The 20,276-nt window shown below is 33.9% G+C and overlaps 1 protein-coding gene across 4 annotated transcripts in view; it reads right to left on the bottom strand.

Annotated features, from left to right (window-relative positions):
* The window catches only part of TUSC3 (tumor suppressor candidate 3), a 281,955-nt gene that overhangs the window by 93,992 nt on the left and 167,687 nt on the right, over nt 1–20,276 (bottom strand). For all 4 annotated transcript variants that reach the window (XR_005371577.1, XM_038560234.1, XM_038560232.1 and 1 more), the window contains exons 3-5: nt 8,460–8,577; nt 3,404–3,544; nt 405–545 (exon numbers count right to left, since the gene is read on the bottom strand). Coding sequence is in view for 3 of the 4 variants with exons in the window: in XM_038560234.1 (XP_038416162.1) it covers nt 405–545; nt 3,404–3,544; nt 8,460–8,577 (400 nt within the window). In the remaining variant the exon portion in view is untranslated. The remainder of the gene's footprint in view (nt 1–404; nt 546–3,403; nt 3,545–8,459; nt 8,578–20,276) is intronic.

Genomic DNA, 20,276 nt, shown 5'->3' with positions numbered 1-20,276 from the left:
AGCAATAACTCTTCACATATTCTGGATATATGCCCCATACACATATATTTTCTAATTATTTTCTGAGTCTATGGATTCTTTTGAAGAGTAAATATTTTAATCTTGATTAGGTCTAATTTATTATTTTTTCTTCCATGATTAATGTTTGTGTTATAAAGATTCTGTATTCTTCTGAAAGGTTTATAATTTTAGTTTTACATATGGGACCATGAGTAATTTTTATATGTGGTGTGCGCTCAAGTTTTGTGGTTCATTATTTATTTACCTAAAAGTATGTTCCAGCACAATTTGTTGAACACTATTCTTTTCTCACTGAATTGACACCTTTGTTGAAAATCAACAACCATACAACTTGTACTATTCACAAAGAAATAAGGCGAAAAAAGTATAGTATAATAACATACCAGAGATACCATGGCCCAACCAGTCTTATTATAGATGAATTCCAAGTTGTTCCTTCTTAAGTAGAGCAAACCGCCAACAAGTGACACTAACAGGGCCAAAGCAATGGTGCCAGAATAGTTGGGTGGTCTGAAGACTCGAATCTGCAAATGCAAAATGAAAATTTTAAGAGTTGAATAAAAGTAAAAGTGTTTTTCCTCTTGATCATATTCCAGTCCTTCCAATTATTAATACCAAAGCTCTAGAAAATTGCCACTCTACTTTTTTCATTTGTGGAACTAACACTGCTTTAGCTCTTTACAAATCAAAAACAAATGACTTCCAAAATCATCGGCTATGCTGTAGGTGAACAGTTAACATACACACATATAACTTATATTTATTTTTTAAAGATTTTATTTATTTATTCATGAGAGACAGAAGGAGAGGGGGGGAGAGAGAGAGAGAGAGAAGGCAGGCAGAGACAGAGGGAGAGACAGGCAGAGGGAGAAGCAGCCTCCATGCAGGGAGCCTGATGTGGGACTGCCCTTACAGTCAACTGAAATTAGGAATGGAAATGCAAATATTCGCTCTTGTTGCTACTCCTGGAGCCCATAATCCTGTGTTTTGTTTGACTGGCATCTATATGAACTGTTCCCCCCATCCCCTGCAGGAACTATGTCTAGTTCTCTAATTGCTGTATTACCTAGCATGTCATTGGGGTCCAGTGAACACGACCCCAGGACCCCAGGATCACAACCTGAGCTGAAGGGAGACACCCAACCACTGAGCCACTCAGGCATCCCCATAACTTATATTTAATCCAGAACTGCTGTGTTTCACCTATAAAACATGGGATCATCTAGTATAGGGGGATGAGTTAGGGATATAATATATTTATTATTTCAAATTGGGACATTTTAAGATCTTTAACATTTTAACATTTTTTAAACATCTTTACTGACATAACATGCACACCAACTGAAAATTCACCTGGTATACAATTCAATGGTTTTTATCATATCCATAGGGTTGTGTAACCATCACCAAAGTCAGCATCAAAACATTCCAATCATGTCAAAAGGAAATCTTTCAGCAATCCCCCTCTTAAACCCCTCACCCTCCAACCCTAAACAGCCATGAATCTACTCTAACTGAACAGATTTCCCTTTTATTGAACTTTTCATATAATATGTGGTCTTCTGTAACTGGCTTCTTCCACTTAGCATGATGTTGTCAACCTTCTTGTTATAGCATGTTTCCACTTCATTTCTTTTTTATGCCTGAACATTTCATTGTATAGATACAGCACAATTTGATATCCGTTTATCAGTCAATAGGCATTTGGGTTGTTTACACCTTGTGGCTATTGTGAATAATGCTGCTATAAACATTCTTGTACAAGTATTTGTGCAGGCACATGTTCTCATTTATCATGGGTATATACCTAAGAGTAGACTTGCTGGGCTATATAGTAACACTGTTTCTTGATTTCAGGATTGCCAGGATGTTTTCCAAAATGGCTGTACCATTTTACATTCCCACTGCTAGTACATGAGAATTCTGGTTTCTCCATTTCCTTGCCAATATATTGTCTCACTCATTGATTCCAGCCAACATAATGGGTATGGGATACTAATTCACTGTAGGTTTGATTTGCATATTCCTAATGATTAATGATGCTGAGCATCTTTTCATGTACTTATTAACCACCTGTATTAGTACATTTTGCCTAAAGAAATATCTATTCAGATTCTTTGTCCATTTTTAATTGGGTTTTTCTTTTATTATTGACTTATAAGATTTCTATATACATACTAGATATAAGTTCTTTATCAAAAAATGATTTGTAAATATATTTTCTCCCCTTCTATGGGTTGTTTTTCATTTTCTTGATGGTATCCACTAAAATATAGAAGCTATTTTTTAAAACTAGATGGCATTGGTATGAAATCACGATTTCAAAGTATATAAAGATCTTGGTTCTAATATTTCTCACTAAAAGGAACCAAGATGGGTAACTGAGTGCCACACAGGGCAGATTAGCCTGAAACATTATGTCAGAAAAGTAAGAAAATGCATGAATAAATGTGTTTACACCTTATGGTAAAATTACATATTTTAGAACAAATGTACTTTAAAATTCCTGGTTATAATTGTTCACTACAAAAAATTCTGGTGAGATTAGGGAATAAAGCAGCCTTGAGCTCTCCACATAGACATTAACTACCACCAAGATTCTGGTTTGTTTACTTCCTGAATAAACTGTCCACATATCTATACTCATATTTATGCTTCCTAACAAAGTTCTAGATCATACTATAAATACTATTTTTCTAATCTACTCCTTGTGCTTCTTTATCTATGTCAAATATACTTGCAGATCATTGTTGCCTATGTTACAGTACATTGAAGTAGTTTTTAGACATTTTTTTATTTTTAGACATTTCACTTATTTCCAATTTTTTCCCATTACAATGAATGTTATTTAAAAAATATTTCTATTGTTACATATTTGAATGTAATTCAAATTATATCCTTAGGTTAAATTTTAGAAGTAGAACTGATTGTTAAGGTTAAATTACATTACACACACTTAGAATTAGTTATTCCACAGTCCCAAGAACAGTATATGAGAGTATTTTCTCACATGGCTCATGAAAAGTATTATATCATTTTTATTTGCCCAAAAGCTAAATAAAAATTACACATCTTTTTAATTAGAATTTCTTTACTAATACCTTTGAATAATATTCCATATCTATTTTAGCCTCTGAAATTACTTTGTGCCTAACTCATGCACTTTTTAATGGTTCTTAAAATATCAATGTACCATTATTCTAAAAACCACTTAAATTCACCTAATTCAGTCAAAGTTCAGCTTACAGCTATCAGACAGTTTTCTCTAGGTAAGGGAAAACGTTTTATAGAGTAATTTTAAGAATCCTGTGGCCTTACTACAGTGCTATAACAAACCAAACTAATTAGCCTATTATTAACACTGTAGGGAATAAAAACATACATGAACATCCGTTCTGTCAGCAATCCACTTTGCTAGTTGTTCAGCAGCAAATCCAATTCTTTGAAGGTCAAAAGTATCAGCTCTCTTGGGTCTGCCTTTTGGAGGAAAATGCATGAACGTAGGAGCAGAATTCATGTTGAGCTGTAAAACATAAGATAAAAAAATACATAATATCCCACAATCTTTATAAAACATTAATCTAAAATTTTATGGTTTTCTTCCTGCATGAATTTTCAAAATATAGCATTTACTAAGAAAATCCAAGTGGTTTTCCAGAGCTTAATCATTGTATTTATTCACTGTAACATGCTACTGATGGAAAGAGAACTTGTGAATTTGGCTAAGTTCTCTGAACCTTCACATGTAACATACTATTTCACTTAAGCAGTTATTAAAATACTGGCACTTGTTGAAAAATATAAATGCATAACAGAATTAATGTCAGATTATTAAATTCTCTATTAAAAAGTTAAAAATGATGATTATATCAGAAACCAAGATTTCTATTCTAAGCAACCTGCATTTACCAGGCTATGGGAGAAATCCACAATGATGTCTTTTTCTGTTCAACTTCTCTATTGATTCAACTGTCTTAAGATGGGTATATCTCAAAATTATTTTCTACAGGTAATTCCTTTTGAAGTATATTGAATACAATGCTACTTTAAGATAAATGGCCCTTGGGACGCCTGGGTGGCTCAGCGGTTAAGTGTCTGCCTTCGGCTCAGGAGGTGATCTTGGAGTCTCAGGATCGAGTCCCACATCGGGCTCCCTACATGGAGTCTGCTTCTCCCTCTGCCTATGTCTCTGCCTCTATCTCTGTGTCTCTCATGAATAAATAAATAAAATCTTTTAAAAAAAAAGATAAATGGTGCTTATCAAGAATAGAATACCTAAAACAAATGTTAGGTTAATTTGCATTGAGTAGCAAACTACAAAAATTATACAAATTAAATTCTTGCTGCCCAGGCATTATGAAAACTGTCTCAAATAAAGGCCAACAGATTTTTGGCCTTGCCTTGCAACGTGGCTCTGCATTTCCCAATACTGAGAATGTAAAGAAAAATCAAAGCAAAAATTGTCATTGCTGTTGACATCAAAGTAAAGATACAGCAGTACCCACAGTGGGCTTGCATGTTATGGACAATAGCAAGGCTGATTAAAGATAATGAAGCACATGGTCACCAGCTACTTTCTTCTCTGTGGTTTTGCCTACTCCAGACTTTGTTCATTTATGTTTCCATGATGGGTGCAGAAGAAATAGCTATAGCCAACATGTAAATAACATATTACAAGTAAAAAGTCTCTGCATTAGATCAGAAAATTCCTAATAAGGTTTAATACCTAAAAATTTTAGAGTTAAAAAAGAAATCCTATAATTCGAAGCTTGTGCCTTAATTAAAATGTACAAATTCCTCAAGGCCACACAAAGCATGGTACAATACAGATCTTGCTGCTAGTCCAGACCTGCTTCTAGCACACTACCATCATTAACTGGTTGGTCTGTCATCATTCGCTTAGCTTCAACCATTACATGGAAATCACATATAATTGAAATTATTTTCCCCACAAGTCCCCAATAAGTCAGGAGTCATCAAGTTTAAGAATTCATATTATCTTCAGAAAGCACAATGTTTTAAAATGTCAGTTTAGAAAGAGCAGTTCAACAAAATGAGGTTCAATAGTTAGAAAAGAAACACAGCATTAAAAATATTTTAGTAGTTCTCAATAAAACATGTACTTCCCTACTTTTGTACATTATAATTCCCCATAATAACCACTAACTGCTACAACTTTTATGCATTTTAAAGTAACTCTTCTTGCTAAGCCAGGGGCTAGGTTTTAGAAACGACAAAGCAGTTCTATATTCAGAATTCTGCTGAATCTAAATTAACCTGAGGAAACAATCTTGATGTCAACTTTCATATCCATGTCAAACTTAAAAAAATAAACTTATGTATAAACATACAAAAGAATTCAAAGATTATATTTAATGATGTATCTACATGGCTATACACTGGCAGCCTATATAGTTAGTAGTCAGCACACAAAGTTTGAATTAGTTGCCCAAATTTTTAAGATAGAAAAATTTCATATAAAAATTCATATTTGGATTTCCTCCTGAAAAAACAGGTCTAGTTAAATGCATTTGGCCTGCATTTGTTAACCAGAGCTGGAACAAGCTATAGCCCTCTGAGGTCAAGTCTGTCTGTTCCAGCTTGCTGGAGTCCTCATCCACACCATACGGTTTCCTCAACAATGAGACCAACAGTCAGCTCCATAGTGCTTTGCTGATTTATTTCTTACAGTAGTTAGAAGAAAAATGAAATAGCAGTATTTCCATTAAAGATTTATTTAAAAAAAAAGACTAAGACTTTAATAAAATAGGAGAGAAGATATGTAATTACGCAAGTGAAGAACTAATGTGTTTAATATGTTAAGAATGTGCCATAATGCAACTAAGTGAATCCAATCTGCTCTTTTATGTAGTTTACAAATCTGGCCAGGATAGATATTTGGGCTTGAAGCCTCTGCTTTAGAAGACTGGACCTGGATAACCATTTCCTAATATGGCAGAGAGGATTCAAGTATATAAGGAATAACATTTCACCTGATAATCACTAAGGTCAATTCTCCTGAGATTCCATGGAGACCTATAAATCACTTAAAATAATATTTGGTTCTTATAGTACTGTAATTTTTCTTTGTAACATTTGAAATTACAGATAGTCCCTGACTTATGATAATTCAACTTACAATTTTTCAACTGTACAATGGTGCCAAAGTAATACACATTCATCAGAAACTATACTTCAGATTTTGAATGCGGATTTTTTCGTGTGCTAGTGATACACAGTACAATACTCTCTCATGATGCTGGCCGAGAGCCTGAGCCACTGCTCTCAGTCAACCATGCAATTATGAGGGTAAACAACTGCTACACTGACAACCATTCTGTATCCATACAACCATTCTGTTTTTCACTTTCACTACCATATTCAATAAATTACAAGGATACTCAGTATTTTAATATGAAATAGGCTTTGTGTTAGATGATTTTGTCCAACTGTAGACTATTTTAAGTATTCTGAGCACACTGAGGTGTAGTAAGCTAAACTATGATATTCAGTAGGTAGGTGTATTAAATACACTTTGACTTTCAATATTTTCAACTTACAATGGCTTTATCAGGAATATAACCCCAATGTAAGTTGAGGAAAATATGTACAAATGTATATGTGTTTTTTATTATTATGATGTTATTACTATCAGCTCCCTGATCTGTAAGTTCTTTATGGGCAGAATTATGTATGTCTTTCTCATGAGCCATTGCACCTACAGGGTATAGACAGTCAATACCATTGCTGAACAGGTGAACAAAAAGAAACATCTCAAAAGGCAAAATAAAGTTCTAGGAGAAGAAATAAGTGAAGAACACTAACAGGAAAGACTAAGAATAAAGGATATTGAAGACAAAAAAAAAGTTTCTCTTATTTAACTAGCAACTGGCAAAGAGGAATGAATAATTGATCTGGAAACAAGTAAGCAAAAATACTTACTAATGGCCCATTTATAATTAATGAGCTAAATTCTTTACAGAATTAAATGCTTTTCAATGGTCTAGTAAAGTATTATGCCAAAGAATGTCACATGTAAGAAAAATAAAATAGACCAAAGTAATCAATGCCAGGTACTACAATAAGTTTTACATTTGAAAGGCACCAATCATGTAGTGATAAATACAAAATATTAGTCACTGTAGGGTAACAGTATAAGAAGAACAACTCTGGGAGACAGATTGCTGAGCCCTGTATTACACTAACTTTGTAAACTTAGAAAAGTAACCTCTTCATACCTTAATTTCCTTATTTGTGAAATGAAGATCACATTATTTTTCTCACTGGATTGTTGTAAAACTAACTGAAAGCGTATACATTAAGTACTTCGAAGAGTGCTTGGATCATGTGCACTTAATAGTAGCAATGATGATGACACAACCCATGACAAAATTGATGACAACTAGCATCCTTATGCCACAATTCATTATCTTGCTCTACAGACAAGACTATGTAAATAAATGAGAATGTGTTAGTCTGCTTGAGTTGCTGTAACAGAATACAGACTGGGTAGCTTAAAAAATAAACATTTGTTTTTGCACAGTTCTGGAGGCCGGAAGTCCAAGATTAACATGCCAGTAGAACTGGTCTCTGATGAGACCTCTTTTACTGATTTGTACATAGCTATCTTCATATGATGTCCTTATGTGGCCCTTTTATAAAGACACCAGTCCTATTGGATTAGGGTCTCATTTTATAATCTCATTTAACCTTAATTATCTCCATACAGCCTCTATCTCCAAATACAGTCACTTTGAGGTTATGGCTCCAACATGAGTTTGAAAGGGACACAATTCAGTCCGTAACAGAGAACACTTTTATTTATGTATTTATTTTTTTAAGACTTTTTTTTTTAATTTTTATTTATTTATGATAGTCACAGAGAGAGAGAGAGGCAGAGGCAGAGGGAGAAGCAGGCTCCATGCACCGGGAGCCCGACGCGGGACTCGATCCCGGGTCTCCAGGATCGCGCCCTGGGCCAAAGGCAGGCGCCAAACCGCTGCACCACCCAGGGATCCCAGAGAACACTTTTAAATAAATACTTAATACTTTACATCTGTCACATTGGAAGAAGTGAGGGTTAAATAAAACTTACACTGAATTTACATAAATTTCATAAATTTGTGCAAAATATCACCTAAACTCAATACAGTTAAATATTGAACTAAGGACAATCCATGTAAACTACCACTATATGCTTGAAAAAATGTATTTCCTCTATGATGTAAAAGTTAAAATATGTCTACCATACTAACAGCACAAACTATGCAATGTAAAGATAGCATTGGCTAAAATCATTTCAATCACATCACAGAATTTATTATAACTATTTTGTGTTTCTTTACTTATTCAATGAATTGTATTTGTATTCAACTAAATGTATCCACTATAACCAAATTTATTAAATATATTAGCAAAATAGGATGTAACTCTTTTACCTGTTGAAAAACATCTGTTCCCTCATCATAGTCCACCATACTGAAGAAAAGTTTGTTGCAGAAGGCAGATGAATAGCGCCAGGAGTTAGCCAGTATTTGATATTCTTCATTAGCTTGCCTGATAAGGAGAATGGGGCAGAATAAAAACATATCAGTACTCAAGCATTAACAAAGCTGCTAATAAAACCAGTAATTCTAACATGAGGGTTAGCTAATTTCTGTACAGATTACGAGCACTGATTTTATATTTTCATATGGTTGTAAAAAATTTGCATACATCACATGTGAAAATTATATAAGATTCATATTTTGTTGTTCCTAAAGGCTTACTGTGCCACAGCCACACTGATTCATTTATATTGCTAGGAATGATATTGTGCTATTTAAGGGCAGAGTTGAGTAATTGTAACAGAAAGTATGTGGCCCAAAAGTCTGGCATGGCCCTTTAAATAATTGACAACTCTTACTCTAGTAGAGGTTTGTGGCATCCCCTATATATATATAATTTAAATCTTCCAATGATTTTTGGTAAAGGACACAAAGCAATTTTTAAGAATATGGGCAATTCAGTTTAGCAGAGGGAAAAAAATAGGAATTGTAAAAATTGTAAACAAAGTCATACTGCATCTTTATATATGCCATTTATCTAAAAATGCATTTACACTCATAATTACTAAGGTAATTAGTAAAAATAAGCAAAAATTTCTCTGATAGCTAAACCAAATGCCACAAATAAGCCCACTTCTATGAACGTTATTACCTGTTTTGAATTAATCTCTATTGGACATTTTGTTGATTCTCCAGATAATAAAGCTTTATATTTAAGTGTAGGATTGGAGTAGAAACAGAGACATGACGTTGCTAGGAAGGATGTAAATAGAGTTATAAAAACAAGCAGCAACAAGTGATCATTAAAATATGTCTTTAAAAAGTGTGTTACCTCTGTATAATTGAGAAAGGAGTTGATCTCCTCCCTCTCCTGAAAATGGAAGAGATAAAAATGTATAATCTCATAATAACACAAAGACTTGGAGTAGAATCAGCAAAAGATAAAGAGATTTCAAGAAATACCTGGAAAACAGAAAGCTAGAGGAAAAATTTTGATAGAAGAAGGTACAATCACAAAGTGAGATTTCAGTGCAGTAAAGAGTTAGGAAAAAGGCTGGATTAAGAAGCAGCAGAGTCTGGAGATAAGAAATGGTACTCAGAGATCATAGTTAAATTTCTTTATTTGGAATAGAAGACCCAAACTCTTGCCCCACTCCCAACCAGTTCCAGTGTTCGCCTTTCTATTGCTAAGTGACTGGGCTATCAAAAAAAAAAAAAAAAATTCACCTATGTGACTGAGGAAAACCTGACACAATTAAAAAGTGTTATTTCCGATTGTTATAAATAAAAAGAAGTTCGGAGGAAAAAAATATGTAACAATGACAAACGATGAGCTTGGGATTGGATTAGTAATTACCAACACTAGATATTGGCAGATAATAGAACAATTCCTTCAGAGTTTTGAGAGCATGCCACTTCAAGGTAGAATTCTGTATCAAGCCAAACAATTAAGTTTGAAATAAACCCATTCTCTGAAATATAAGGAATGTGAACTTACTTTCAGATATAATTGATAGAAAGGGAATATGAATGAAAAAAAAAAAGAGAAAACCTGAGAGTATAATGAAAAGATCTAAGAAAGGGAGAAGGGTGACTAGAATTATGGTTAAGGTATACAGGATATAAGATGTGTAAGAAAACTGATCCAACGAAGAAGCAACAAAGTACAAAATAGAACATAACTTTAATTGGGCTTTAAAATAAAAAGATCCTAACAATCATTAGAATCAGTAAAAGATGGAAGATACTAAGACCATACATAGTATATAAGACATACTAGGACCAGAAAAACTACAAGAAAAATGACTATAAAAGTTCTAAACAAGATGCAAAAATTAAAATGTATCATACTTTTGGCTAATTGGAAATGAGAAAAATTTGAACAATACAGAATGTAAATGCTATCAACTTTTATTTTAAAGATTTTATTTATTTATTCATGAGAAACAGAGAGAGAGAGGCAGAGACACAGGCAGAGGGAAAAGCAGGCCCCATGCAGGGAGCCCGATGTGGGACTCGATCCCCGGACTCCAGGATCATGCCCTGATCCGAAAGCAGGAACAAAACCGCTTAGCCACCCAGGTGTCCCATTGCTATCAACTCTTGATGACAGTCAACAGGATTTGACAAGTAAAAAAGGAAGGGGAAGAGGCAGGGGGAGGGGGGGTGCTTACTAGTGCTTACTAATCTTCATGTGACTAATTAGAGAATCAAGAGAGGTCGTCTATAGATCATGGACAAGAAACAGAAGGATGCTACTTACTGCTAGAATAATAAAAGAACTAGAAAGCTATAAAAATGAGAGATGAAAGAAATGAGAGATGAATTAAATCCTTATCTATTATAGCAAGAAACATCAAGATTACATTTGCTTTATAAAATTTTGTTATAAGGCTAACATTTAGAGATATGAAGAAAAAAGTCACCAGAGGAAGAAAATACAAAGAAATAATAGTGATTGCCTGTGCCCAACCATACATGCGGAAGAGCGCAAAGGCTAGAAAGTGTAGTTGTTCACTTGAGGCTCTTTTTATTAACAAGGAGCACATAATACTGCCGTGATTAAAACATATTTAAAAGGGTTAAATACGAAAAGGGCTATAATCTGAGGTCATTTAGTATAAAGACCTCAAGGGCATCATTTTATTGGACCACAGTACATTGTAAGGATCAGCTTAAGACTGCACTGTGCTCAGTACACAGAATATGTTCAATGAAAATGAACACAATCTTTTAAAGCTTTGGTGGCTAAATAAGATTTAATTTACTATAATTCACTGAGAAACTATTTACTGAGCACTTAATAGCAGTAACTAAGCAATCTTCAAGGTCTCTGCTCTCATGAGGTTGATATTTTAGTAAAGAGACATATAATAAACCACCAAATAAGCAATTAAAATCTACAACATACACTGAGAAAATAATATAATACAGAGAATGGTATTACAGAAAATAATGGAGTATCTATGTAGATGGAATATCATGAAAGGTTTCTCAAGGTAAGAGTGACTCTAAAGCTCAAATCCCACATCACTGAAGCAAGCTGGAGATAAACATTTCAGGTAGCACGAAGAGCAAACACAAAGGCCTAAGGAGGGAAACGACTTAAGATGATGGCAAAATGAAGCTGTGACACAAATCAGAACATGCTCTGTTTATAAGAGGAATACATGGAGAATACAGAGCTTTTGCCCACCTTTATTTAAAACAATGCCTCACTGCTACAATAAAAACAGTAAAAACCAGCATAAGTCTTAAAATCTGATTTGAATTTTGTCATATGGAATATAATTTTACCAGCAAGTATCTATCATTGATTTTTAAAGAAGCACTCCACACAGTGAATTGGCACCAACAATTAAGTAGGTCTGAACATCTCTGCATACTAATAAACCTCAAGAGAACAATGGTACCTTTAGAAAAAATCATTACGCAGATAACGTCACAATTTTTAAAAACCAGTATAATTTTACACAAAAGAACATTTTAACTTCAAAAAACTGGAACTAAGGGAAAAAGCAAATCAGCAAAAACTGGCCTTCTTGTGACAATGATATTCTAAGAAATGAAAACGCTTCGTTCTGAAAAATATGAAGAAAACAATAAAATTTTAGTATTCTTACATCTGTGTATAATATTTTATAGAACGATGTAGCACAGGAATAATGTTGAGTTTCTTTCCCTCATAATGTTGTAACCAGCCCAGACCCACTGGAATCTACTAAATATACATTCATGCATTCATTAATTCACTCCACAAATATACATTAGTGCCACCAAAAATTAATGTAGGAGCAAGGGCTCTTATATTAAGGAGAATACAGTTCAGTGAGAAAGAGAGGCCTCATACAAGTATGCTCAACATTTCTGATAATCTTAAATACTCTGAAGAAAACAAGAAAATGTGACAAAGAGTATTGAGGAGTCAAAGAGGATAAATTAATTTTGCCTTGAAACTCTGTATTCCGTATCACTCCACTTTTTCAACTGAAGTTCCCAATTAGCAACTGTAGATTCTATCTTGTGTTCCAAAGTCTGAGTTACCCACTGTCTATATAAAGAGAAGACAAAATGGCCAAAACAGAAGACAAAATCCTCCATACTCTGGCCGCAACTTAGATCTATGATTTATGTCATATGAACATGTCATACTTAAAGGCTTTCTATTTTATGACATCTCATGTTCATTCTTCAAGTTTAAATCCTTTGCTTAGAATGTCCTCCCTTCTTTCAAAACCTTGCTCAAAAACTTCCTCTCCTTTGGAAGTCACTTCAAATCCCTATGTCCACAGTATTTGTTAAGGCAACTGCCCAAAATGGAAATTCTCAGCTAATGCATAGCACTATTTATTTTATCCACATATCTGTTCTCATCCATGTTATATTATTAATGCATTCATTGTTCAATGGCTGGGGCCTACTACAGAATATGGATCTAACAAAGGCTTGATAATGGTGATAATGAATAACATACTTTCCTAAAAAGTCAATACAGCATATATACCCTAAGTATCACTACACTGGAGATTCTGAATTCTGCAATGAAAAAGCCCACTTAGGTTTACATTAAGGTTAATGTCTCTTTTAAGGCCAATTTACTATACTGGTGGTCTTGGAAGGAAAAAGAAGAAATATTTTAAATCTATTTACATCACAAATATATGCTATTTACCAAAGGAATAGTCGTCATGACTTGAAAGGTAATAATGACTAACTCATAAATCTAACATCATCTAATGATTAAGTCATTATTTAACATCTAACATCATCTAAAACATCATCTAACATAATTCATAATGTTAATTTCATATGCAAATATGGAACCCATATCTTAATCTTCAATGATGTTTACTCATCATTTTAATATGTGCTGCAATAATAAAGAAGTATAACTAACAATCTCCACCTTTAAGAGGCTTCTTAGAAAAATGAATAGAAACGCACTAATACATAAGTAAGATACATACCGTTGACCCTTGAACAACATGGGATTGAACTGCAAAGGTCTATTGAACTGCAAATTTTTAATACAATACTATAAATGTATAGTAAATACAAATATAAATGTATTTTCTCATCCTTATAATTTTAATAACATTTTCTTTTCTCTACCTTTATTATAAGAATACAGCATATAATACATATTACATAGAAAATACTTGTTAACCAATTGTTTGTTATATGTAAAGCTTCTTTTCAACAGTAGGCTATTAGTAAGTTTTGGGGGAATCAAAAGGCATGCACAGATTTTCGAATGCATGGGGGGAGGGTGTCAATACCCCTAAATCCTGTCTGTTCAAAGATCGACTGTATGTTAAAAAAAAAGAACACAGATTTTAAGGGTGATATATACAGCATATAGAAGAGAATGAGGTCACAGTGGACTGGAATCATTGGACAAAGTGTGAATGTGAAAATATTCAGAAAAGAATGGAAGGGCTAAAATTATAGTAAGAAAGGACATGAAGGGAATATTAAGGTAGCAGAAGCAGTATAAAAAAAGGATTACCCAGCCTAAAATGTGTATTATGTATTTCAAATAACAGAATATAAGCTTCATATTAGAAAATAAGGAAAGAAGAGACTGGAAGCTTTCTTCTAGTAGACAGATAAATAGGACTTTGACTTTATAAACAGTCAACAACTACGAGTGTTCTGAAAAAAGTGTATTGTGCAAAATACTAATTTAAAAAGCAGTATCGGGCAACAGTGTGTACTATATATTGGAGGAGGAGAAAATAAATGTTTGGAAAACACTTAGAATGTTACTATTGGTCTAGCTGGGAAAATATAGGAGGCTATTAAATAGTAAATAAATGAAGTTACGACCTATTTTTTACATATTCTCCTTTGGAATCTAGAGCACCAAAACCACCAAAACATTTTCTCATTTTCTAGACAGGTTGCTTCTACTTAATATATCTGGCTGAGTGAGATATATATATATATATATCGAGGCTATCAAGGAAGGGCTCCAAGAAGTCAGAAGACCCAACCCCTTCATTTTATAATTGGGCAGACAGGCCCAGGAGGGGGTGTAACTCTTCCAAAATTGAAACCTAAGAGCATTTGTTGTTAGTGTAACTGAAACACACTCACATTATTCACTGCTTCTTGAGATTTCAGCTCAAAATGTCACCTGAGCATCAGCTTCCTTAACTACCCACCCCTTACAGGTCACTGTCACAAATCACCTTATTTACTTACTTGCTTATTTATTTTCACTTCACACTCTATCATTTTCACTTGAATGCTAGTTTGTCTTTCTCACCTCCCCTATATATATATATCCACCTGGGTGGCTTAGTGGTTAAGCATTTGCCTTCCGCTCAAGTCACAATCCTGGGATCCTGAGAAAGAACCCATGGCAGACCACCTGCTCAGCAGGGAGTCTGCTTCTCCCTCTCCCTTGGACCCTCCCCCGCCACCCTTGCTTTCACATGCTTACTCACTCTCTCAAATGAATAAATAAAAAATCTTTAAAAAGAATACATCTAGCTGAACAGAGAATTCCAGAAGCCAAGCAAATTACACTTCTTCAACATAAATATAATACTTAGAGAAAATTTAATACTGACAGGGTCAATGGGGACTTTTTTTTCTGTTGGGTGCAATTCAGTAGCAACAGCATCAGTGAACAAATCTGTCTGTCATGAAATAATTCAATGAGCCTGAGAAATATGTATTTCAATGTTAATGATACCTACTCATAGTAAAAAGGACTCCTTAGAAGGAATGTACCCTAAAAACTAAACCCAGTTCTCCAAACTTAACTCCACTTTCCCTTTCCACCCATATTTTAACTACTCAATGCTTAAGAGATAAACAGAGGAATCCTAACTAATGACAAAGAAATTCACTGGTTTCTTGCATCTGTCTATGTTGGTTTAGACGAACAAGACATCACCAGTACTTATTAGCACACTTCAGACCTCACTGCCATCTGAAATTGAAAGGTGAAAACCACAAATGCTATAAGCACTCAACTGTTACCTAAAAAAACTATTGTTTCAGTAGTTCAGAGGAATATTACAGGCCTAATTTTATGAATTTAAAGGACATTGTAAATTCTTCTAATAGATTAATATGCAGCCTGAAGAGGGCAGTCAAGGTGCATCAAAATATCCAGAAGGGCTTAGGCAATAACTTCAGGGCAGGCTTTTTCCTGTTAAATCTATTATACATTAAACCTTCTTAAATTTTTTATTATGGGAACAAGTAAAAACATCACTTAATCCAAATGTTGTAACTTTTTAATGTTATAACCCTTTTTTAAAAGGTTATGTAAAACTAAAAGGGATTATTATTAACTCATCTGTAGCTGTTGATATTTAATATATTTCCCATGATGAATGGAATTTTTAATTTCCTTAAAGGGATTATTTAAAAAATATGGTTTCTCTTTTTAATGTTAATCAAACCTCCTATAAGGTAACAGATTCTTATCAAAATTTCAATGTATGCCTTTTGGAGTCATATAGTTATGATGACCTATCTATGTATATAAATATACATTACAAAGTTATTCCAAAGTATTTCTTCATAAAATCCCTAATAACCAACTTCTGTAGACAATGACATAGGAAGAGAGATGTGATGTGAGAACTGCCTATTATTTATGGTTGTAGTACCCTGAAAACAAACAAACTGGTAAAGAGCACAATATACAAACATTTTAACAGAATGATTTTCCTCTGGCTGCACTATACATTCCCAGGACCCTACTAAATATACCTCAACTCTTCAATGCTTCTGAAGAGTTGACGTATCAACAGTTCAATACTATATTGTAATTGACTTTGCATAATCCATACTTGGTAAGATAAATTAAAGAAGTTGTGTCCATCATGTTCCATGTTTCCTATGCATCTATTTTTTTCCCTTTATCAGACCTAAGTAGATTACTTCTCCTTGGAAAACAACTCTAACATGAGATATGTGATTCAAACATGTATCTCAAGGCAAAATTGTATATGAACATAAGAGACACTAAACTGCATATTTATGCATAATTACCAGTTTATAAGTCAGTAAAACTTTTGTTCTCAAAAAAAAAAAAACTTTTGTTCTCTTTAAAAAATAGTAACAATAACATAAAAATGCTTAGAGGTTGTATCTGAAGAAGACTGATACACAATGTAGTAAAGAAACAAGCTGATTCATCCACTATTCACTTAACAAGGTTATAGATTACAGATACAAAAACTGTAGTATATATTTGATCAATATTTGTGGAACTAACAATAAAGAATCAACAGATGGATGAATAAATGAAGTAATACAGTGTTTGGAAGAGGTAAAAGTGAGCAGAAAGACACAGGCCCTTGCCACTAGATATGCCCATTTATTAGGGAAATGTACATATAGTTAAATAATTAATACAAAACAACAAATAAACAAGTTTCGAAAAATGTAAATCTTGTTTACTTGCCTAGGAATTTTTATAATATCCAAAAATATTCGAATAAAAGAATGCATTTTCATCACAAAACCTAACAAGTTAAAAATAGGAAAGCATTAACTTGTAGCATAAACCCCACAGGATTTCTGAACATGTGATAAAGAGCCTACCAGATGCAGCCCTTAGAGAATTTTGTTGAAATGAATCAAAAAGGCAGACATGAGATTAAAAACACCGTGTTCCATGAGATGGGGATGAGGTGTTTTCTACCTAACCAAAAGCATCACCATCACCAGGTAATATCTATAGTTTACCGTGTGCAAGAACTCTTAGGTATTTACACCTCTCTCACTTAGTCTCCACAAAGCCTTATAAGACAGGTACTAGTCTTATCTCTGTATCACTTGAGGAATCTGAAGACAGAATCAACTTGCCTCTGTTCTATGGCCAGGAATTATCAGAGACAGCAGAATTTGAACTCAGATAAGAGGTTATAAGTACACCTATAGCTATAACAGAGATACAAACTCAATTCTCAGAGTATTGACTCTGACCACTTGCATCAAAAATCATCTGGGATTTTTTTTCTAGAACTTATTTTTTAAGTAGTTTTAGGTTTATGACAAAATTGGAGGGAGGAACAGAGATTTCCCATATAATCCTTTTCCTCCAGACTCCCCCACTGTCAACATTATTTACCAGTATTGTGTGTGTGTGTGTGTGTGTGTGTGTGTGTATTTTTTAACCATGAATGAACATACACTGACACATCATATCACCCAAATTCCATACTTTACCTTGGGGTTCACTCTTAGGGTACATTCATTCTTGGGTGTGGACAAAAGTATTACAACATATACCCATCATTATAATATCTACAGAGTACTGTCACTGCCCTACAAATCCTCTGTACTCTATTCATCTCTCACCACCCACTCCTGGCAACCACTCATCTTTATTGTCTCCATACTTCTACCTTTTCCAGAATGTCACAGATTTGGAATTACACCATATGTAGCCTTCTCAAATTGGTTTCTTTCACTTAGTAATATGCATTTAAGGTTCTTCCAGGTCTTTTAATGACTTGACAGCTGAGGTTTTTTTTTTTTTTTTTTTTTACTCTTGAGTAACATTCCATTGTTTGGATGTACCAGCTTATCTGTTTACTTACTGAAAAACATTGCTTCCAAGTTTTTGGCAATTATGAGTAAAGCTGCTATTAATATGTATATACGTTTTCATGTGGACATTGTTTTCATTTTCTTTAGATAAATACCAACACGATGATTGCTATCATATGGCAATATTATGTTTAGTTTTATAAAAAACTTTTCCAAAGAAGCTCTACAATTTTGGATTCCTACCAGCATCGTATGAGAGTTCCTGTTATTTCATATCCTTGTTAGCATTTGGTGTTCTCAGTTTTTTTAATTCTGGCATTCTAATACATGTGCAGTGGTATCTCATTGTCATCATAATTGTTATTTCCCTGATAACATAGGATGTGGGGTGTCTTTCCATATTCTGAACTGCCATCTGTATATCTTCTTTGGTGAGGTGTCTGTTAAGGTCATTGGCCCATTTTTGTGTGTTTTCATTCTCTTAATACTTTTAATATATCAGATAATAGGAGCTTTTTATGAGTCTTCTGCAAATGTTTTTCTCCCAGTCTGTGGCTTGTCTACTAATTCTTCTGATATTGCCCTTTCATACAGCAGAAATTTTTCATTTTAATAAAGTCCAGTTTATCATTTGTGATTTATTTCAGGAATCATGTCTTTGGTTTCTATCTAAAAAGGTATCACCCTGCCCAAGGTCATCCAGGTTTTCTCCTATGGTATCTCCTAAATTTATAGTTTTGGATTTTATATTTAGGTTTGTACATTTTAAGTTAATTTTTGTGACAGGTATAAGGTCTGTACCTAGATCCACTTTTTTTGCATGTGGGTATCTAGCTGTCCCAGAACCATTTGTTAAAGAGATTATCTTTGCTTCACTGTGTTGCCTTTGCCCCTTTGTCAAAGATCAGCTGTTGATGGAGATCTAGTTCTAGGCTCTATTCTGTTCCACTGATGTATTCCTCTAAGCTTGGATCAAAACCACAATGTCTTGATTGCTGTAGCTTTAGAATAAGTCTTAAAATTAGGTAACGTCAGTTCCCAACTCTGTTCTCCTTCAATACAGTGTTGGCTATTCTGAGTGTTTTGCCTCACCGTATAAACTTTAGATTCATTTTATCAACATGCACAAAATGATTTGATGGAATTTTTTTATTGGGATTGCAATGAGTCTATAGATCAAATTGGGAAGAACTGACAATAAATATTGAGTCTTCATGTCCATGAATATAAAATATCTATTTATTTATTCTTTGATTTCACTCATTACTTTTGTAATTTTTCTCATATACATCTTTTACATATTTTGTTAGAGTTATACCTTAGTATTTATTTCATTTTGGGGACTGCTTATGTAAATGGTATTGTGTTTTTAATTACAAATCTCATGTTGGTATACAGGAAAGCAATTGGCTTTTGCATATTAGCCTTGTATCATGAAATCTTGCAATAATTGATCATTAGTTCCAAAAGCGTTTTTGATTCTTTTCGGTCCTCCACATAGACAATCATGTTGTCTGTAAACAGGGATCCCTGGGTGGCACAGCGGTATAGCGCCTGCCTTTGGCCCAGGGCGTGATCCTGGACACCCGGGATCGAATCCCACGTCGGGCTCCCAGTGCATGGAGCCTGCTTCTCCCTCTGCCTGTGTCTCTGCCTCTCTCTCTCTCTCTGTGTGACTATCATAAATAAATAAAATTTTTTAAAAAAATTTATAAAAAAAAGACAATCATGTTGTCTGTAAACAATGACAGTTTTATGTACATCTGTACACATTTTATTTCCTTTCCTAAGTTCTCACCTCACCTTTATTTATTCCTTCTTTGATGTTCTTCCTTTCTTTATATAGACACAAGTTTTTGACCTATATATTTTCCTTCTCTCTAAAGAACTTCTTTTAAGGCATTTCTTACAAGGAAGGTCAACTGGCAACAAATCTCAATTTTTGTTTGTCTGACCACATATTTATCCTTCACTTGTAAAATATAATTTTACAGGGTGCAAAATGCTAGGTTGTCCTCCCCGCCCCTCGCTCCCTCTCAACATTTAAGTACTTCACTTCATTCTCTTCTTGTTCACATGGTTTCTGTGAAGTCAAATGTAATTTTTGTTCCTGTGCCTCTACAGGTAGGGTTCCCTCTACCCCCACCCACTCTGCCTTCTATTAGGAATTTGTTTTTAGAGTTTCTA

The sequence above is a fragment of the Canis lupus genome, chromosome 16 (genome assembly GCF_011100685.1).
Source record: "Canis lupus familiaris isolate Mischka breed German Shepherd chromosome 16, alternate assembly UU_Cfam_GSD_1.0, whole genome shotgun sequence".
Taxonomy (NCBI): Eukaryota; Metazoa; Chordata; class Mammalia; order Carnivora; family Canidae; genus Canis; species Canis lupus.
This window is presented reverse-complemented; position numbering and strand designations above follow the sequence as displayed.